Raw genomic sequence first — 22,035 nt, forward strand, 5'->3', positions numbered from 1 at the left:
AACAATATTAGTATTTCAGAATAAGATTTTTGATAATATACTTTTATAGTTTTGGGTGATTTGTGAATAGTAAATAAATTGAATAATTATTCAATGATGATTTAACCAATACTTACAACAACAACAACAACAACGTGCCTAGAGAGAAAAAACAGTTGACTTTAGAGTTAAAAATGGATTCCCAACAAAAATTTACTGCTAGCCAAATCATTGAGTATTTATATTTTATATAAAACTTACATCCTAAAAATTTGTAAATCTTCGTAAAGTTTAGATTAGATTATATATAATATTATATTTTTTAAATTAGGCAAAATTACACCATTAAGGCATTAACTAAGTTTTCAATCTATATAAATAAATGTTCATATAGGGTGAGAAGAGATTATGAACCTACCTACATAAGACCTATAATATAATAGATAGTCAACTTTAATATTAATTTTAATATATACCAACTAAAAATTTAATTTAATTTTTAAACACTCTTAAAACCAAATTATAATTATTTTTTTAAAAAAATTAAAAATGAAGGATTCGACAAGCTTTTAAGTTGCTGGAGAGATCATTCGAGGTACTTCATTATCCCATACTGATAAAGAGAGAGAAAGAACAAAAAGGGAAGAAGATAGTGAAAAAGCTTTTGAATTGATTCTTGAATCTTAAGCATTCAAACTGAGATTTTGAGAAATGGGTACTGGATGGAAAAGGGCCTTTTGCACTGCGATTCCTAAAGATAGAGAATCTCCGACCACCGCCGGCGCCGGCGCCGTCAACTGCCATAGCCCACCCAATCCAAGTCCTCGAAGCTGCGTCAGGCTCGGTTTCTTCTCCGGCGGAAGCAACCCTTCCACGCCTCGCCTGAACCAACCCCATTTGGTTAACACCCCCACCTTGCGCTGCCGAACCTCCGCCGCCGCAATTCAACAAGCACTTGCCGGCGATAATAATAATAATAATCAAGTCACCTCAAAATCATCAGCCAAACCTCTTGCCGGTTCTAATCCAGCATCCCCTAGATCCCCATTCTCAATCTTGAAGAACAGTCTTCGATTCTCCAGGGTAATTTAGTTTCTTACTCTGTTTATATTATCTAACATGAAATTTGTTTGTAACTAAATACCTGAGTTCTTTGTTTTGTTTTGCAGAACAATTGTGGAGTGTGTATGCAGAGTGTGAAATCAGGTCAAGGAATGGCGATATATACAGCTGAATGTTCTCATGCTTTTCATTTTCCTTGTATCGCTGCTCATGTTGGTAATAATGGAAGCTTGATTTGCCCTGTTTGTAAATCCACATGGAAAGATGTTCCACTTCTCGCCATTCACAAAGTCCAACCAAATCCTGATCATGAATCTGACAAAAAGATCCAAACGAACGAAAACCCAAAAACCAGAATCGAACAACAACCACAACAACAACAAATCCATTACGCGAAGAAGCAATATCATAACAGCCACAGCCACAGCCGCGGTTATGATGACGATGAGCCGTTGTCTTCTCCGACAGCCACGGCTAGATTCGTTCCTATACCGGAGGTTGACGATGAAGAAGAAGAAGATGTCGAAGAGTTCAAGGGTTTTTTTGTTAACCCGATTTCATCCTCAAGCGATGAAGCGTTCATCGGAGGCAGAGATAATAGGAATGTGGAGGTTTCCTTGATGCCCGAAGCTGCCGTGGTTTCCACCGGTAGGACCCGGGAAGCACACGTTATAGTTCTCAGAATAAAAGCGCCGCCGCCACCGCCGCCGTCGTCAGCTCACATCGGCGGTTCTGCTAATCTTCTTGATCGGAGTCGTCGAGCTCCGATCGATTTAGTAGCGGTTCTAGATGTGAGTGGAAGCATGACCGGGTCGAAGCTCCAAATGATGAAACGGGCTATACGGCTTGTTATCTCATCTCTCGGGTCATCTGATCGGCTCAGCATTGTCGCTTTCTCTGCTTCTCCTAAACGGCTGTTGCCTTTAAGGAGAATGACGGCTAATGGGCAGCGCGCCGCTCGCCGTATTATTGACCGACTCGGGTGTAGCCAAGGTTCAAGCGTCGGGGAAGCTCTTAAGAAAGCCGCGAAAATACTTGAAGATCGGAGAGAGAGAAACCCGGTTGCTTCCATCATGCTGTTATCAGACGGTCATGATGATGATAGTGGTCATTCCAACGATCAAGATCAACGGAAAACGGGTAGTCATGTATCGTCGACACGGTTCTCTCATGTTGAGATTCCGGTTCATGAGTCCGGGTTTGGAGCTAAGCAGAAGAAACCCGGCTATGTTAACGAACCGGCTGAGGATAAGTTTGCTAAATGTGTTGGTGGGTTGTTAAGTGTAGTTGTTCATGACCTTAAGCTTCAGCTTAGCATCGGCTCAGGATCCGACCCGGCTGAGATAGCTGCGGTTTATTCATCTGAAGGAAAACCCATGTTTATCGGGTCAAGTTCGATTAAGATCGGCGATCTATACGCCGAGGAAGAACGTGAACTATTAGTTGAATTGAGAGTTCCAACGCCAGCTGTTGGGTCCCACCACGTGTTATCAGTACGCTGTAATTACAGAGATCCTGCCACGAAGGAGTTAATCAACGGTAGAGATCACGCGTTGCTTGTTCCTAGATCTCAGGTCGTCGGAGCATATAATACCCCGATTAAGATCGAACGGCTGAGAAACCTCTTCATCACAACGCGAGCGATCGCGGAATCTCGGAGATTAATTGAGAATAACAACGATCTGAACAGTGCCCATCATTTGCTGTCGTCTGCTCAAGCTTTGATCGTTCGATCCAGCTCTGTATCGGCTGATGAATACATATCTGGGTTGGACGCAGAATTAGCTGGGCTGCGTTTGCGGCGCGATCAGATTGAGAGGAGGAGGAATAATAATGGGGGGGAGAAGGAAGTAACATTGATGGACGAGTATGGTGAGCCGTTGACGCCGACCACCGCTTGGAGGGCGGCTGAACGACTGGCAAAGGTAGCTATGATGAAGAAATCATTGAATAGGAAGGTAAGCGATTTGCACGGGTTCGAAAACGCAAGATTCTAAAGCTTGTTCATTTCACATATAGCATCATTATCATTATTAAGTCAATTAGATGGAAAACTAGTATTAGTAGATTATCATCATCATCATCCATTTCCCGGATTACCCATCAAAATGTCATCTTTGAGTTTTCAATTGTAATTGTTGTTGCTGTTTGTTAATGGAGATTTGCGTTTTTCATAAAAGTGATTGAAACCAGTAAAATTAATGTGGGTAAATTGATATGTCGACAAAAAAGAAACAAGGGCATGTAAGTGGGTCAATGAAAATGATAGAAACATAAATATGATGTTATGATTTTATGCATATAAGTAATGGGCTCCATAACCTATTATGATTTTCATTCTGCTCCTCCTATTGAACTGAGATTGCGATTGCGATTGATTCTCGATTTGACCACTTATGTCCCCATCCCCCCCTACCCACACCTTTCTTTCCCATCAATCATCTATTTTAGCCCCATTCCCATGCTATTCAAATATATGAATAAGTTCAATCAAACAATTCTTGAGATATTCAAATACATGAATAAGTTCAAATCAAGCAATTCTTGAGAAGTTTTGGCAAATAAACTGGTACCCAATCTGTGATTTAAGTCTGCATAATTTTAAAATATCATAAGACAACAACTAACAAGTATAATCAGTCAAGCCTGATTATTTCTTCTTCGTAACCTCGACCATTACCCACTTGTCATTTTCAAGCAAGACCTTACCATCTTTCGGAAGGGTCAAGTTTGGACAGCGTGGATAGACGACTATCTCGTCACAAGCTGGATCTACATTAACCACCTCACCCTCTCTTACTTTTAGCTCCATAAAAGGCTTCATCCAGGGCTTATATGAAGGTGAGACTTTTTTTTGCAATGGATCTCGAACGATAACAGTTACTTCATCATTTGATGGATTAGACGCCCTTGCGATTGTACCAGTTGCTTCATCATTTGATGGAACAGTTACTTCATCATTTGATGGCAGTTCTGTTACTTGTGGGATATCTTGATTGATGAAATACATGTCACACTTCATGGCTTCAATGTCTGAATCTGATAATGAATGAACATCATCAATAACATTCTTGGAATATGATATGATTTTCCTAAGAGAAACAATAGAGAATGAAATATATCATATGATCATTACCTGTGAATTCCTCCAAATTCATTTTTGCATCCTTCAATTCAGTATTCATTTCTACATCCTTCAATTCAGTGTCACGCATTTTGGCTTCAATGTCTGAATCTTGATAAAGAATGAACATCATCAATAACATTCTTGGAATATGATATGATTTTCCTAAGAGAAACAATAAGAAAATGAAATATATCATGAATAATGATCATTACCTGTGAATTCCTCCAAATTCATTATTACATCCTTCAATTCAGTACTCATTTCTACATCCTTCAATTCAGTGTCACACTTTTTGGCTTCAATGTTTGAATCTTGATAAAGAATGAACATCATCAATAACATTCTTGGAATATGATATGATTTTCCTAAGAGAAACAATAGAGAATGGAATATATCATGAATCATGATCATTACCTGTGAATTCTTCCAAATTCATTTCTGCATCCTTCAATTCAGTATTCATTTCTACATCATTCAATTCAGTGTCACACTTTTCTGTTTCAATGTCTGAATCTTGATAAAGAATGAACATCATCAATAACATTCTTGGCATATGATATGGTTTTCCTAAGAGAAACAATAGAGAAGGGAATATATCATGATCGTTACCCGTGGATCCCTCCAAATTCATTTCTACATCCTTCAATTCAGTGTCACACTTTTTGGCTTCTATGTCTGAATCTGATAAAGAATGAACATTATCAATAACAATCTTAGAATATGATATGATTTTCCTAAGAGAAACAATAGAGAAGAATATATCATGATCATTACCCGTGGATCCCTCCAAATTCATTTCTGGATCTTTCAATTCACCAATTGGAACATTTGGATTAAATTCCGTGGAGTCATTTAGAACACCCTTCAACGAATATCCAGAATTGTCTGAGAAAATACAATAATTTGTCGTTAAACTAATATCCAGATTGTTTAATGTATCATCTAAAGACTTTAAGGCATTGTTTGATGAAGGCTAGTTGGATTTAACTCTTTATCCCATCATCATCAATCATCAACCAAGGATAAATCTTGAGAACATATTGCAGTTCTAAATAGAGATCTGGTTTCCAAAACAGAGAGATAGGAAAGGAAAATACTGAAATCGCAAGATGGAGTCACAATCAATTCCTGACTTTCCACCGCCACTTTGGTTGTGGTTTGTTGAGATCCCAATTCAGTCTGTTGGTTAGCCAAGTTACCTGTATATATAGATTTTTAAGTTTTAAATCCATCATCTGCACTTTAGAATTGCAATTTATGATTTTAAGAGAAATACCAATACCGGAGTTTGAAGAGTTTTTCAGTAATTGGTGAAGAGTAGACCCAGATTCAGTCATTTGATTAATAGCTGATTCATCTGTAATCTCACAACAAAACATGATTAGCTTGATGAATTTGGCAATTAAAATTGACAAAACTGATAATCACAATGTTCTTACATTCACGATTCATTGTAGTATATGCAACCTTGGCTGCTTTCATATCTGCCTTCTTCTTAGTTTCAGCCGTTTGCCCATGAAAAATCCTCCCGTCGATTTCAACACTGGAAATAAATTTATTCCTGTCAAGTGTCGTTGTCACAAGTTTCAAGATTAAACCTTTCTTCGAGCACATTTCTTGTAGAAGTGGTTTGTATACGATAAGTTCTTCTTCGTGAATGTCATTTTGTAATAACAATTCACAAGCAACTGCTGCAGCAGCAATTTCAGCCTCTTTAACTGACCGATACATCTTTGGACTTTCATAAACTTCCCCTCCAAATGTGACTTTGGCTTTGTAGGGTTTCGAACGATAGGGACTCTCACATTCGGATGAATACTCAGGAATCCCCATTTTTCTCTTTTGTGCATAACTTTGCAAAAGTAGTTTGTACATATGTCGTGCATCTGTAAAACAATATTGAGATTATCAATATACTGATCTGTTTTTTACCCAAAACCCAAAATGGATTGTGACCTAACAATTATTGGTTTTGTTTTGTTTTGATAATTTCAATCAAAATTATAGCATTGGACTGAAACTAGAATCAACAAGTATAAGAGAAAATCTTTATTTTCAAATAATTTACCTGAGGGCAAACATACGGGAAGTACTTGTTCAGGAATCGGATTGATGGTCTGGTCCGAGTCCGAAGTGGTGAGTTGATCATAAGCAAGTTTAGCTGCCTCATTTTGAGCTTCTTTCTTAGATGGATACTTTTCAGGTGCCTGAAAAGATAAGCCATTGACAGTTATGGTGGAGGTAAATGTAGAACATTCATCAGGTTTCTCCTCCTCGACGGTGGAATATGCAGGTCCCACCCATAAGTTTCGGTGGCATAGTTGAATAATCTTTTTCTTGTACATCTTTTCTTGGTTAGACTAAGAAATGTGACAAAATTTGGAGACAATACAGAGTACAGAGATAGAGACAGAGACACACTTTTTTCGTTTTTGAAAAGGAGGCTAAGGGTATGTATGATTAGGGCTCCGAAACTTAAAAAAACCCGAATCCGAAATATTAATTTGTGATTGAAATTGAAATTGAAATTAAGTTCGAATTGAAATAAATTTGAATTGAATTTGAATTATTCAAATATTTTTTAAACTTTGTTATCCTAAACAATTTTTTTTAATTAATTATTATTATTATGGTGTTAGTTTAGGGATAAAATTTGATAGAGAATGACGTGGTATAAAAAAATTATAAATAATTTTTTTTAACCAATTGAATTACAATTATTATGTCATTCCTCTTAGAAATTCCATTCCCGTATCATTTATATATATATTTATATATTTATTTTTTAAATTAAAATATTATAAAATATTAAAAAAAATAGTTAACAAATCATTTGAAATAAATTATGAATTGGTCAACAATTATAATAATAATAAAAAAGAAATAATTGGGTAGAGAATTTAGGAAATGGAATGATAGGACTTAATCTAATTGCTAAAAAAAAATATTCATTTACAAACTTTTTTTTTTATCTCTTACCCAAATACTCTTTCTCTATCACCCATTAAAAAAACTATTATAAATAATTTTTTTAAACTAAAAAATTATATAAATGATAATTTTTTTTTAAAATTATAAATTTCACATATATTATTATGATATTATTTTTGCTAATTATTAAATTTTCTAAATTATAAATTAATATATTTTTTAAATTATATGTATATATTTTAATTATAAATATATATATATATATAAATTATTTATATAACTGAAAACTAAATAATAAGAAAATAGTTAAAAAATTATAAAATAAGAGAAAATAAAATAAATTTAAATTTAATAATAATGTATTAATGTTTTTGATTTTGTTTAAATTATAATGAGTTGTTATTTGACGAATAATATTTAATATTTTATTAAAATATTTTATAATATTAAATGAAATAATATTTAAAATTTAAAGTTGTTTAAATTTAAATGATTTGTTATTATATAATTAAGTATTTTAAAAAATAAAATTAGCTAATTTGAAATACTAATTTGTGTTCAAATTCAAATAAATTTAAATTGAATTAGAACATTAGAATATTTTTCAAAATTTGTTTCCTACTTATTTTCCCCTAAATTTAGTCTCCACAATTAATTTTTTATTTTTATTTTTTAATTAATTATTTTTATTAAATTGTTAACTTATATATATATTTTTAAATATAAATATTATAAAATATAAAAAAATAGTTAAAAATAATTTGAATCAAACTAAGAATCAGTCAACACTTAATAAAATAACGGTGAGAGATATTTTTTTTAAATTAAAAAATTATATAAATGGTAAACTTTTTTTAATTATAAATTTCACATATATTATTATAATATTTTTATTACTTATTAAAAATTTTAAATTTTAAATTAATATATTTTTAAAAAATTATATGTATATATTTTAATAATATATATATGAGGAGTGATAGAGTGAAGGAATTTAGTGAGGGAATGACGTGGCATCACCTTCATTGGTTGGAAAATGTAAAAGTAGAAAAAAAAAAAAAAAGAGAAAAGAGAGAAATTATTTGATTTTTTCAGCGAATAAGATTATGCCACATCATTCCCTCACCAAATTCCCTCACCAAATTCCCTCACCAAATTCCCTCGCCTAATCATTTCTCTATATATATATATATTATTTATATAACTGAAAACTTAATTGGAAGAAAATAGTTTTAAAAATAATTAAAAAATTAACTAATAAGAGAAAATAAAATAAGTTTAAATTTAATAATAATGTATTAATGTTTTTTATTTTGTTTAAATTATGATCAGTTGTTATTTGAAAAGAAGAAGAATTGGTTAATAATTTATTAAAATATTTTTTAATAATAAATGAAATAATATTTCAAATTTAAATTTGTTTAAATTTAAATAATTTGTTATTATATAATTAAATATTTTTAATTAAAAGTAAATTTAACTAATTCTAAATACCAATTTGAATAATTAACTATGTTTCTTTAGAATTGAAATTGAGTTAAACTGAAAAAAAAACTGAATTGAATTGTATTATAATTATTTAAATATTTTTCAAATTTTGTTTTCCTACTTATTTTTCGCCTCAATTCAGCCGATAACCATTTTTTTATTACAGTGTTAATATATATATATATATATATATATATATATATATATATATATATATATATATATATATATATATATATATATATATATATATATATATATAAATGATTGAAGAATGAGATTTTTGTTTTGTACTTTGTTTGGATTGGAATTTTTTTTAAATTCTAAAGGAGAAAAAATTAATAATGATTAATGATTTTGAAGAAATAATAATTATTTTTTTTGATAAAAAAACTTAAAATATATTAATAAATATAAATAAAATAAAAAATAATAATTTAAAATGGAGAGTATTTTAGTATTTTGATTAATGGAATGAGTGATGTGATGGTTGAGAATTAATTGATTAAAAAAGTAATTTTGTTTGAGTTTTAAAATAACCCAAAGAGAACAAGGTCTAGGAATGAGAGAGACCAGAAAAGAATATTTTATCAAATGGGGCCTGACCAAACCTAGGTTGGGCGGCTCGGATGCGCATCTGTCGTAGGTCGGGCTAGAGAACCTCTCCGTTAGAATTAGGGACGGCAAGTACCCATCTGGTAGTGAAATACCCATTTCCGTACCCAATTTTCATGTTACTACCCGACCCCGATCTCGAACCTGACGGGACGTGTATCTATATTTCTTCCTCATTCCTAATTCGTTGGGTATCCAATCCTCGACGAATATCCAATTACCCGATTAAAATATAAATGTTATAGAATTTTTAAAAAAAATATTGAAGAATAATTAAAGAATAGATAAATTGAAGTAGTAACATTGACATATAAAAAAAATAAAAGTATTTACCTATAACACATAATAACTTTGTTATTATTATAATTGTAGAAGAAAATGGAAAGAAAATATTAAAAAATATTAAGAGATGAAGATAAAGAAGTGATAGAGAGAATTTTTTTTTTATTAATGAAGATAAGAAATGAAAATAAAAGAGTGATTAAAGAGATAAATAAGTTTTTTATAATAAAAAAGAAGTGTGAAAAATTGTGAAGTTTGGGTAAATGTGAAGTGTGAGTAGGAGTGGAGTGTGGATAAAAGCAAAATAAATTTTGTAATTATTATAAAGTAGTTAATGATGAGGATGTGAAATGTCACAATAATATTTAACCAAAAAAAAAATTAAAAAATATTAATATTAATATTAATATAGTCGGGTATCGGGTTTTGTTTCACACACTCCCCATTCCTGACTCCGTACCCGATCAGGTACCTTCTCTATACCCGACGCCGACCCTGACCCCGATTTAAAATACCCGAACCCGATACTCAGGTACCCACAAGTATCAGACATACAAGTATCCATTGCTTAGAATATAGGTAGTGGACAAAAAGATAGATAGTAAAAAAACGAGTATATAATAAAAGGTTCCCCAAGATAATTTATGTGTATAAGCAATAAACACTCATAAACAAAATAAGGATTATTAATTGGATTATGATAAGGAGTTATCTATAGAAAATTAAATTGCAATATAAATAAACAAATCAAATCAATTAAATGAAAATTTATGTGCTAAATAATATGAAAATTTTATAATAATTAAAATTATAATAAGAAAATCTAACGATTTTGTAATGAATTTGAATTATAAAAATGAGAATAAAAAATTCGATTTGACTCAACTAAGAAGGTTAAAATTTTGAGTTAACTCTTAAAATTTTATAATTTTACGGTTTCATACACATAAATTTAACTAGTCTGATTTTAAGTACAAAAACTCTTAAATATATAAATTTTTACGATTTTAAATTTATGATAATAAAATTTTACTATTTTATAAATAATTTTGATTTTACGATTTCATATGATTTTATGTTTAAAAAAATAAATTTATATTTAAAAATAAAAAAATAAATTTATTATTTATTCAAATAAATTAATTTTATAACTATAATTTTCTTATAGTGTTATTTATCTATTATGATTTTTTAATTAATTTTATATTAAAATATAAAATTTTTTAAAACTGGTTAAGTATAAAATACTAAATTATATATATAAATAATAATAATATATAACTATTATTTTAAATTAAGCTCTTACAATTTTATGTAAATTCTAGATTTTACAAAATTTACAGTTTGTTAATAATTTAAAGTAAACTCTCAATTTTAAGTTTTGACTCAAATATTTCAAATATGAAAAGTGATTTTGAAAAACAAAATATCACGTGTTAAATTTAAAATTAAAAGATTGTAAACTAAAGTGTACATGGTAGGTATGACAATCATTCTAACTTCCAACCTTATTAAATAAATGATAAATTATTATAACTTCCAACATTACAAAATAAAATAAAATGATAAAAAGAAGACTTAATGTTAAAAAGTATTGATGAAAAAAAAATATGACTATCTAATCCTTTTTTTATAATTGTTTTGGTGAATGTTGATTTTGTCTCATTAAATACTATATTACTTATATATAGTTGGTTTATTTGAAAATTATCAAAAATCAATTGAAATAGTTTTTTTTTATGAATAGTTGAAGTATTTTTTTTCTTTCAAAAAATGTAATAACAATCTTTCAGATCATAGTAGTGTTCTCAACTTATTTAATATAAATTATTTTTATTGATTTTTTTACTTTATTGAGTTTTCTCTATTGATTTGTAAATTTTGTCAAGAGTAATAAAATCTTAAGTTTTTTTTTTTCCTGAATAATGATCTAGATCACAAAATATATCTAATATGCTTGTTACCCAAACATCACATCTATAATAAAAAATGATTAATGAGTCAAAATGTGAAACAAATAAAGAAAAACAATAATATAGAGAAGAAAAAGAGAGAAAATTTTGAACTAAAAATAAACATGCATACTTAATAGATATGCATTTTAAATTTTATATAAAAAATCTGACATTGTGACTGGTTTAAATTTAATATAATAATATATTAAAATTACACATTATATTATATTATTTAAATAACTTAGCTCTATAATATAAAATTAATCTATAATAAAATTTAAATCTATATCTTTAAAATAAAGTAAAAAAATATTATTGTATTTTTTAATATTTATACATAATTTATTATAAAATATTAGTTGGACAAATATTTGTGATAGGATTGGTGCTAACAATAGAGACTAGGGTCTGACTATTGATAACAACTTATGATAAACGATTCGATAACAATCATGTGAGAGATTAATATCTGTTTCTATTCTTTACAAATCTTTCAAACTTTTAAAACGAATTCAAGTGCGAAAGTGTTCATCAGATTTGAAGCTTTGAACTGATGGAAGGTAAATGTCAGAAAATAAAGAACACAGAGAGTTTTATGGATGTTCGGAGATAAAACTCCTACGTCACCCCTTCTTCCACAACCGGAAGGATATCCACTAAATACTTTAAATCAAATACAATTTACTGAGCTAGCTAACTCTTTGTTGAACAGAACAACCTCTGTTCAACTTACAATATTTTCACAGCAAGACAATAATTAATTTTCTCTCTTGAGCTTGAATGATAATAGAGATCAGTAAGAGCAAGAGTAACTTGTGAATTTTGTAACTGGTAAAGTGATTGATGGATTCGTTCATTGTCCTTGAGCATCTATTTGTAGTAGAGAGACACCAACGGTCGAATCTTCTTTGTGGACACGTGACAAGTGTCCGTTAGAAGATCGCCCATAGTACCAGAATATAGCAGACTCTGAGCAAATGGATCATGACCGTACTGAACTGGTAGTGCACCGAATATCCTCTGAAGTTGTTTTGTACTAAATAGGCAGTTGGAATGATATTTGTGTACGTGGCGTTCGTTCATTTGATACAATTAGCTGGTTTGACAAACTGCACAGAAGTGAGTGGAGCAAGAGTAGCAGACAACTAGTTGATCGTGGTTAAACGTATATTTTTTTCAGACGGCTGATAAAACAAGTCATTAGACGTGCTCCGTTAGACCGAGTCTAAAGAAGTTAGACGTCCTCGTCTAACTACGTTTCCTTTAGACTAAGTCTAAAGGAGTTAGGCGTCATTGTCTAACTACGTTTCCCTTTAGACCAAGTCTAAAGTAGTTAGACTACCACGTCTAACTACATTTTTCTTTAGACCGAGTCTAAAGGAGTTAAACTACCACGTCTAACTACGTTTCCCTTTAGACCAAGTTTAAAGGAGTTAGACTACCACGTCTAACTACGTTTCCCTTTAGACCAAGTCTAAAAAAGTTAGACTACCACGTCTAACTACGTTTCCTTTTAGACCAAGTCTAAAGGAGTTAGACTACCACGTTAACTACGTCTAACTTAGTCTACTTAGACCACGTCTAAATTAGCATAGTCTTATGCACATGCACAAAAACAAATAGACAACTTAGCTTTATTCTATTTAAATATCTAGCTTTATTCTTTTTAAATATCATCAAAATTTAGTTGTTTAATGTTTATAGTTTTTGTTTATTTCTAAGTTGATTATTTCTCACTTAATTAACTATTTTCTTTACTTTGTTTTTAATTTTTCCCAACAATTTCCCTTTTTGATGATGTTAAAACTAGGGATGTACATCGGTTCGGTTTTCGGGTTATTCGAGTTTTCAGTTTGGGTTCTTCGAATTTTTATTTTTTTAAGAAAATTTGAAAACCGAATCGATTTGAATAAATTCGAATTCAGTTTATTCGAATTCGGTGAATTCGAATTCGGTTTATTCGAATTCGATGAATTCGAATTCGGTTTATTCGAATTCGGTTTATTCGAATTCGGTGAATTCGAATTCGGTCGGATATTCGGTTTAGACCAAATAAAGAACATCACATACTTATAATTTTCTTTTAAAGGAGTTAACAAAATAAATAAATTGTTAAAGAGATATTATCTACTTAAATTATAAAAAAATATAAATCACGCAAACTTAGCTTAGTGACTAACGCCAATATATATTCGACAATTGAACGACGAAAGTAAAACAATGTCGACAACAACAATATATGACGATTGAGAGGTGTGAACAACTAGAGAAAGAGAAAAATGAATGAGGAATTATGGATTTAATTTAGGGATCTAGTAGGTGGCCCATGATAATTTAATATATAATATGTAATAAGTTATATAATATATAATAAAAATGAATTCGGTTTTCGGTTTGGTTTTCGAGTTGAAACCTAAACTCGAAAATAAAACCGAAAACCGTATTTGAATTCGAATTGGTTTAAAATTCGATTCGAAAACCGAAAATATAATTCAAATTCGGTTTATTCGAATTCGTTCGAATATTCGGTTCAAACCAAATATTGAACACCCATAGTTAAAACTATGCAACCTTAATAAAGCAAAATAAACACCCATCAAATAAAATTGAAATCAAAGTAGTTCTCCAAAGCATTCAAGCATAAGTTTAAAATACGAGAAACAGAGAGAAAGATTTAGGGTCCTTCCATTTTCACTATTGTATCTACGTCGCTTTCAAGCATTGATTCACCAGTTAGGATGTTATGGAATCGAGTGATCGCTCGGCCTCCACTGCAACCACCTATGTCGCCTCCACGACCTGGACCTCTTTTTGCTGATGCACAACCGTCTTCGCCACCTCCATCAGTTTTTCGCTTTGATTTCGATCGAGTTCCTCTAGCAGACGTTGACCCCCCTCTTTTGCTTCCTTCCCCCTTTTTAACATTATCAGGGTCGGAAGCAACAAGAACTTTTTCTTTCTCAGCAACAGCTTCAGCCTCTTCTACAACTTGAAATTGTCTTGCAATTGTGTCAGACTGCTCAATTCGCTCAGTCTCTGCTCTGATTAACGAGTTTGACATCTCCATCATTTGTGCCCAAATAAGTTCCATTGCAGATATTATATCTTGGTGAAGCTCCAGGTTGAAATTCTTAGTTTCAGCATGATGATCCGATTGTCGTTTAAAGAAATTCTTTTCAAACTTCTTGTACTGAGTATTAAGAATGTTGACTTCATATGTATTTCGCTTCAGAATTTTCTCAATTTCTTTTTGGGTGACAAGAATGGAAGAGACATTTTCTTTACTTGAAGTAGACCCATTTTCAAGATGACTCAATCTGGACGATATGTCCATTATATTCTGGTGCATAGAACTCAACGCATCCATGATTGAATTACAAAAGTTTGCTTCTTCAGGAGAAGCTTCTTCAGAAGACTGAGCAGTCGAAGATACGGCTTGGAAACAAGCTGGAGCAGTGCAAATGGGGCTCACATGCACATTTACTTGTAAAGAACGCTCTGGTTCTTTATCTTTAAGAGGGGAAGAGGGAGTTTTTGATGCATCCTTAGACTGATCTTGTTCATTTAGAATGTCGACAAATACCTGATGAATACGCTCTGAAATATCTTCAGAGTGAAGAGGTAGATCAGCAACGTTGTCAATAATATATGCAGTTGTCCTGATGGGGGATGATCGATGAATAGGAGGAGAAGGAATATGACTTTCTTCCAATGGTACTTCTTCAATGATTTGCATTGACTCGTCTTGACTAGAGGACATATCATCAAACAAATTCATTTCTGGATCTTTCAATTCACCCATGGGAACATTTGTATTAAATTCCGTGGAGTCATTTAGAACACCCTTCAAAGAATATCCAGAATTGTCTGAGAAAAGACAATAATTTTTTGTTAACTAATATCCATATCCAGATTGTTTTATGTATCATCTAAAGACTTTAAGGCATTGTTTGATGAAGGGCTAATTGGATTTAACTCTATATCCCATCAACAATCAAACCATTCAAATTAAAGTGAAATGTAAAAGAGCTAAGGATAAATCTTGAGAACATATTGCAGTTCTAAATAGAGATATGGTTTCCAAAATAGAGAGATAGGAAAGGAAAATACTGAAATCGCAAGATGGAGTCACAATCAATTCCTGACTTTCCACCGCCATTGTGGTAGTGGTTTGTTGAGATCCCAATTCAGTCCGTTGGTTAGCCAAGTTACCTGTATACATAGATTTTTAAGTTTTAAATCCATCATCTGCACTTTAGAATTGCAATTTATGATTTTAAGAGAAATACCAATACCTGAGTTTGAAGAGTTTTTCAGTAATTGGTGAAGAGTAGACCCAGATACAGTCATTTGATTAATAGCTGATTCGTCTGTAATCTCACAACAAAACACTATTAGCTTGATGAATTTAGCAATTCAAATTGACAAAACTGATAATCACAATGTTCTTACATTCTTGATTCATAGTAGTATATGCAACCTTGGCAGCTTTCATCTCTGCCTTCTTTTTAGTTGCAATTGTTTGCCCATGAAAAATCCTCCCGTCGATTTCAACACTGGAAATAAAGTTATTCCTGTCCATTGTTGTTGTCACAAATTTCAAGGTTAAACCTTTCTTCGTGCACATCTCTTGTAGAAGTGGTTTGTATACGATAAGTTCTTCTTCGTGAATGTCATTTTGTAATAACAATTCACAAGCAACTGCCGCAGCAGCAATTTCAGCCTCTTTAACTGACCGATACATCTTTGGACTTTCATAAACTTCCCCTCCAAATGTGACTTTGGCTTTGTAGGGTTTGGAAAGATATGGACTTTCACAATCAGATGAATACTCAGGAAACCCCATTTTTCTCTTTTGTGCATAACCTTGCAAAAGTAGTTTGTACATATGTCGTGCATCTGTAAAACAATATTGAGATTATCAGTATACTGATCTGTTTTTTTACCCAAAACCCAAAATAGATTAGTGAAACTCAAAATTTATACAACTTTACAAATAAGCATAGTATTGGACTGAAACTAGAATCAATAAGTATAGGAGGAAATCTTTATTTTCAAATAATTTACCTGAGGGCAAACATACGGGAAGGACTTGATCAGGAATCGGATTGATGGTCTGGTCCGAACTGGTGAGTTGATCATAAGCAAGTTTAGCTGCCTTATTTTGAGCTTCTTTCTTAGATGGATACTTTTCAGGTGCCTGAAAAGATAAGCCATTGACAGTTATAGTGGAGGTAAAGGTAGTTGAATAATCTTGTTTTTGTACATCTTTTCTTAGTTAGATTTGGTCCAATGTGACAAAATTTGGAGACAATAGAGAAATAAAAGACAGAGACACTTTTTTTTGTTTGTGAAAAGGAGGCTAAGGGTACTTATCATTAAGGCCGAATCCGAAATACTAATTTGAATTAGCTGTGTTTAAGTTGAAATTAAAATTGAAATTTAGTCCGAATTGAAATAAATTTGAATTGAATTTGAATTATTCAAATATTTTTCCATATTTTGTTTTCCTACTTATTTTCTGACTTAGTCCGCAAACAATATTTTAGTTTTATTTTTTTAATTAATAATATTTATATTATGTTAATTTATGGGAAGAAAATTTAGTGGAGAAAATGACATATCGTGCAAAAAAAAATAATTATATGTAATTTTTTTTTTCAAACAATCAGATTATAGTCACCACATTATTATTCTTTCAAATTTCGTGACCTTATTATTTATATATTTATTTATTTATTTTTTAAATTAAAATATTATAAAATATATAAAAAAAATTAGTTAACACATTATAAAATATATAAAAATATATATTTAATTAAATTATGAATTGATCAATAATTATAATAAAAAAAAGAAATTATTGAGATAGAGAATTTGGGGGAAAAAATAACTTAAAACAAATTAATTTATTAAAAAAATAAAATTTTATTTACACTTTTTTTTCCAACAAATGAGTGATTCCCAAATTCTCTGATAATCTTACAAATAAAATATAATAGATAATTTTTTTTTAAAATTAAAAATTTATATAAATCATAAACTTTTTTTTTAATTATAAATTTCACATATATTATTATAATATTTTTTATTTATTAATTTTTCTAAATTATAAATTATTATATTTTTTAAATTAGATTTAAATATTTTAATTATATATATATATATATATTAATTATTTATATAACTGAAAACTAAATAATAAGAAAATAGTTTTAAAAATAATTGAAAAATAAAAAAAAATAACAATAATGTATTAATGTTTTTGATTTTGTTTAAATTAGAATGAGTTGTTATTTGAATAGAAGAATAATTTGTTAATAATTTAGGAGACTATATCTTAAGTTCTAAAACTCTAAATTATGAAATTAAAACTATATAGCATTCGGAAATTATTCTTAATGCTCATAAAATATTTTGGAATTTTTGGAGCACGTCTGGAAAAACCCATATTTTTTAAATGTCACTGTAGTTGGAAAAACCCATATTTTTAGATGTCACTGTAGTTCTACGACTCCGAACATTCAAAACTCGATTTCAGTATGTTTCTAAAATATTCTTGTTTGTTGTACAAAATTTCAGAATTTTTTAGATACTTTTTAAAAATGGTTTGTTTTAAAAATTCGAACGAAATTTCTTGAACTCTAAAATTTTTATTTTTCTATCTATATATGCAAACAATCAACTTATTCAGCAAATCGCGAAAGACCATTCATTGGTTTGCGCCGTCATTCTTGACCGGAATAATTTGTTCTCTTCTTCCAACTAAGTCCATCGAAATTTTAAAATCTAGTTTTGGAAATGAACATGGTCAACCTTTTATTATACACATGTTAGGATATTCAAAAAATCAAAAGAGTTATAAACTCATAACGTAATTGTAACAATTCTTCAAACTTTTAAACGACGAACTGTTTAGGAGTAGAGACTGTCCGTTCAAGACAGACGTATAAGATATAGTGCTACGACCCATTCACACACGTGACCAAGTACCGAATCTTTAACACGAATTCTCTTTTTTCTGTCATAGTTTCTTTAAGAAGTAAACTTTGTGTCAACTCTCGAAGTCAATTATGTTATTACATTCGCGTGTGTGCCAACCTAAAACATGTACGTGCCCATTAAAAAAGAAAAGTCTATGCTAGAGAACTATTTTCATTACTCATCCATTTCATCTTTTGCGGGATGCAGAGCAATGTAAGTCAATGAGTTTTTAACATAGCTAGCCTGAATAACACAAATAAACATTTTTTAAAAACAGTGCACTAGTCGAACATATCATAAAAATAACTTTTACTCATCCATTTCATCTTTTGCGGGATAAAGAGCAATGTAAGTCAATGAGTGTTTTAACCTAGCTAGCCTGAATAACACAAATAAACATTTTTTAAAAAACAGTGCACAAGTGGAACATATCATAAAAATAACTTGTTTCCTATTGCCGAAGTAAATGAGAAAGGTAAATATAGGATTCAATCAATTTCAAATTGCACGATAAAGATGTATTTTAAAGATAAAAACGTTAAAACTAGTGGGATCATAGAAACACGTAGCAATATGCATTCAAATTTGAGTAGGGTAAATAAAGGAGCCCCTCAAATTTTAAGGACACTTTTTTTTTTTTTTTTTTTTTTTTTTTTTTTTTTTTTTTTTTTTTTTAAGAATTTTGTTTCGGAGAGAATTTTTCTTGGTATATATTGATTTAATCTCATTAAATATTATACTATTTATTTACTTATAGATATAATCATATAGTAGTTTTATTTGAAAAATTATCAAAAATCAATTGAAATATTTTTTTTTCTATATAGATGAAGTTTTTGTTTTGTTTCAAAAATATAATAACCTTTTCTTAAAATTCAAATCATAGTACTAGTCTTTCCAACTTCTTATATGAAGCACAATCATTAATAAAAAAATGTTGATTTCAGAATTCAACTATTCTAGCTAATATACACTTACAATCTAATTATAATTGAAATAGAAAGAAATTGTGTGATGTATATCAGCCTTTGTTATAACTAAGATTTTTCTAACACGAATCATTGACAATGGGGGTTAATAATGAGTAAATTATAAAATTTAACATTGCATATAACACTAGAAATCCCAAACAAGACTATAGGTTATATTAACGCATGAATAAAGCTTACCCAAATCCAAAAGCTCCATATAATTTAATTTATACAATTAAACAAACAACAACAACAGTCATAAACACAAATAAAATTGATTCAGAACATCTAAACATACCTTATTAGATTTGTGTTTGATCATCTATTGACTGAATCTCGGTCTCGAGAATAAACATTCTATTCAACGCGTGCATATTCTCTAGCGTTTTACTATCGCTCCCATCGCACCATGTTGCATTGGACCATGAAGAAGCTTCTTCACTATTCCCCTGCTCAAATCAACAAATAAAACTATACAATTAAACAAACAACAACAGTCATAAACACAAATAAAATTGATTCAGAACAACTAAACGTACCTTATTAGATTTGTGTTTGATCATCTATTGACTGAATCTCGGTATCGAGACTAAACATTCGATTCAACGCGTGCATATTCTCTAGGGTTTCGCTAAGCGTTTCGCTATCACTCCCATCGCACCTAAGATGTTGCATTGGACCATGAAGAAGCTTGTTCACTATTCCCCTGCTCAAATCATCAACCGCCCTTCTCGTCTTCATCCCCAATTCCTCACCCCCCATTTTACTAACACATTTTTCAAACTCAACCGTTCTTATCCTCTCCCCATAAGCCCTCAGGTTCTTTATCGTCGGCACCACCTCCAACGAATCTCTCCACGCCTCAAACTCTTTAGTTTCCTCCTCAATAATCGTTCCAGCTTCCATGGCTTTCCGAACCCTATCTTCTTTATTAGCAGCCACCACTTCCTTCAAATCATCCACATTATAAACCCTCGTCCCCTCAACATCCCCAACGCAAGAACCCACGTTTCTAGGAACCGATATGTCGATGAACAGCCTGTACCCACCAACCGGAGGAGGGAATTCGGACACGTCTTCTTTCAAGAACAGAGGCTTTTCAGAGGCCGTGCTGGTGAAGATAACATCGGCTTCCGCCGCGCAGGACATTATATTCGAGAGAGGTTCGTACAATATGTCTACTATTCCGCTCAATTCGTCGCGGATGGCGGATACTCTGTTCTCGGATCGGTTAACCACTGTTATTTTGGTGCAGCCTTTGGCTGCGAGGTGTTTGATTACGAGCTTACCCATTTTTCCAGCGCCGATTACTAACATTCTAGCGGTGGTGTGAGAGGATTCCGGGAGTTTCATCAGGGCTAGCTCGACAGCGGCTGAGCTAACGGAGACCGCACCTGAGGCTATGTTTGTTTCAGTTCTAACACGCTTACCGACTGTTATCGCGTGCTTGAATAGCCTGCTGATGTTTCTACCGAAACCCACAATTCCTTGCCCGATCTTAACAACTTGCTTGACCTGCGCAAGGATTTGACCTTCTCCAAGGACCAACGAGTCTAAACCGGCGGATACTTCAAAAATATGATGAGTGGCGTCTCTGTTATATAAAAGAAACCGATGCTGGCAGATTTCTGAAACTGGAACGCCGCTCGTCTACCAAAAACACAGATAAAACTTAAGCAGATAGAAAGAAAAGGTCTGGATCTGAAAGGGTGATAAAGATTTTACATTTGACATCCATTCCGTGACTTCTTTAACACCCCGATGTTGGGACAAAGCCATGACATATATTTCCATCCTGTTACAAGTGCTAAGAACTGCAGCTTCTTCAATGTGGTTTAAGCTACAAAGCTCTCCAATTGCTCGAGGCCATTCTTCCTCAGGAATTGCAAGTTTTTCCCGCATTTCTACTGGTGATGTGTGAATACTGAGCCCAATGACAATGATGCTGCTCTTTTCTTTTGTGTATCCTGTAAATCATGAATCCTTTCTTCAGTTTAAGAATGCATGAGCAACAACAACAAGGATTACAAGTAATGGATTTAAAGAGAGCTTACTTTCTGCCTCGGATGTCTTGAGAAGTTCGAGAGCAGATAGAGAAGAAGAAGATGGAGAACTAGAGAGTCTCTCCGAATCCGAATCAGATTTATCTCCATCTTGAATAGCTACATTGGAAGATACTTCACATCGTATTGTCGAACCAATCTTTCTATTGAAGATCCTAGCAGCTCGAATCGGCTTAAAGAAAAGACGAATTTGGGAAGAGGAGATCGTCGATATGGAAGCATTACTTACGAGAAGTGTATCGAATTTCACGCCGGAAAGTGCAGCAGCAGAAACAGCCATCGCCATCGCTGGAAACAGAATTGTAAGAACATCTATATGATCTTACTGGCGGTTGGAAATGGTGTCTTTTATTCATATTTGGGGTCAATTTTATCCAAAATATAATCTTTGGGTGCCATTTTATTTTAGTTGTATGCATTTATAACAAAATATGTATTAAGAACAAAATTTACAAACCAACTCTAATACTTATACACATGTTAATTTTAGTCCTAAACTTTAGTAACTGTTTTATTAGACTATTCTTGTTATAGAAACAATTTATTTTAATTAAAATTATAGAAATAATAACAATAAA

The 22,035-nt window shown here is 31.4% G+C and overlaps 3 protein-coding genes across 6 annotated transcripts; 1 reads left to right on the forward strand and 2 right to left on the reverse strand.

The window, feature by feature from the left end:
* Window positions 1–612: 612 nt before the first annotated feature.
* Window positions 613–3,217, forward strand: LOC124910798 (E3 ubiquitin-protein ligase WAV3-like). The gene is made up of 2 exons (XM_047451477.1): window positions 613–1,062; window positions 1,149–3,217. Exons 1-2 carry the CDS (start codon window positions 691–693, stop codon window positions 3,036–3,038), a joined length of 2,262 nt encoding a protein of 753 aa, XP_047307433.1. The 5' UTR covers window positions 613–690; the 3' UTR covers window positions 3,039–3,217.
* Window positions 3,218–3,525: 308 nt separating this feature from the next.
* Window positions 3,526–15,850, reverse strand: LOC124910799. 4 transcript variants are annotated; one of them, XM_047451479.1, is made up of 8 exons: window positions 15,735–15,850; window positions 15,550–15,651; window positions 5,010–5,053; window positions 4,778–4,850; window positions 4,583–4,675; window positions 4,381–4,479; window positions 4,178–4,276; window positions 3,526–4,080 (listed from the first exon to the last, which is right to left on the reverse strand). In XM_047451479.1, exons 1-8 carry the CDS (start codon window positions 15,787–15,789, stop codon window positions 3,692–3,694), a joined length of 954 nt encoding a protein of 317 aa, XP_047307435.1. In that variant the 5' UTR covers window positions 15,790–15,850; the 3' UTR covers window positions 3,526–3,691. The 4 variants fall into 4 exon arrangements, with proteins under 4 accessions (XP_047307435.1, XP_047307436.1, XP_047307434.1 ...); XM_047451480.1 differs by having other exon boundaries at window positions 4,178–4,270; window positions 4,583–4,681; XM_047451478.1 differs by having other exon boundaries at window positions 4,583–4,681.
* On the reverse strand, window positions 15,848–21,748 carry LOC124910059 (glutamyl-tRNA reductase 1, chloroplastic-like). Its single transcript, XM_047450683.1, has 6 exons — window positions 21,449–21,748; window positions 21,120–21,361; window positions 19,966–21,044; window positions 19,786–19,843; window positions 16,507–16,639; window positions 15,848–16,338 (listed from the first exon to the last, which is right to left on the reverse strand). The coding sequence occupies exons 1-6, from the start codon at window positions 21,741–21,743 to the stop codon at window positions 15,848–15,850; spliced, it is 2,298 nt and encodes a 765-aa protein (XP_047306639.1). The 5' UTR covers window positions 21,744–21,748.
* Window positions 21,749–22,035: the final 287 nt, after the last annotated feature.

Source organism: Impatiens glandulifera, chromosome 7 (assembly GCF_907164915.1).
Source record: "Impatiens glandulifera chromosome 7, dImpGla2.1, whole genome shotgun sequence".
Taxonomy (NCBI): Eukaryota; Viridiplantae; Streptophyta; class Magnoliopsida; order Ericales; family Balsaminaceae; genus Impatiens; species Impatiens glandulifera.

Excerpts from the sequence above, each read along its gene's own strand:
- LOC124910059 (XM_047450683.1), bottom strand. The coding sequence starts at position 21,743 with ATGGCGATGGCTGTTTCTGCTGCTGCACTTTCCGGCGTGAAATTCGAT. Across the intron at positions 21,362-21,448 it reads CAAGACATCCGAGGCAGAAA|GATACACAAAAGAAAAGAGC; the intron begins GTAAGCTCTCTT and ends CATGATTTACAG. Across the intron at positions 16,339-16,506 it reads TCCCGTATGTTTGCCCTCAG|ATGCACGACATATGTACAAA; the intron begins GTAAATTATTTG and ends ATTGTTTTACAG.
- LOC124910798 (XM_047451477.1), top strand. The coding sequence starts at position 691 with ATGGGTACTGGATGGAAAAGGGCCTTTTGCACTGCGATTCCTAAAGAT. Across the intron at positions 1,063-1,148 it reads ACAGTCTTCGATTCTCCAGG|AACAATTGTGGAGTGTGTAT; the intron begins GTAATTTAGTTT and ends TTTGTTTTGCAG.
- LOC124910799 (XM_047451478.1), bottom strand. The coding sequence starts at position 15,789 with ATGACTGTATCTGGGTCTACTCTTCACCAATTACTGAAAAACTCTTCA. Across the intron at positions 4,480-4,582 it reads GAATTTGGAAGAATTCACAG|ATTCAAACATTGAAGCCAAA; the intron begins GTAATGATCATG and ends TTCTTTATCAAG. Across the intron at positions 4,277-4,380 it reads GAATTTGGAGGAATTCACAG|ATTCAGACATTGAAGCCAAA; the intron begins GTAATGATCATT and ends TTCTTTATCAAG.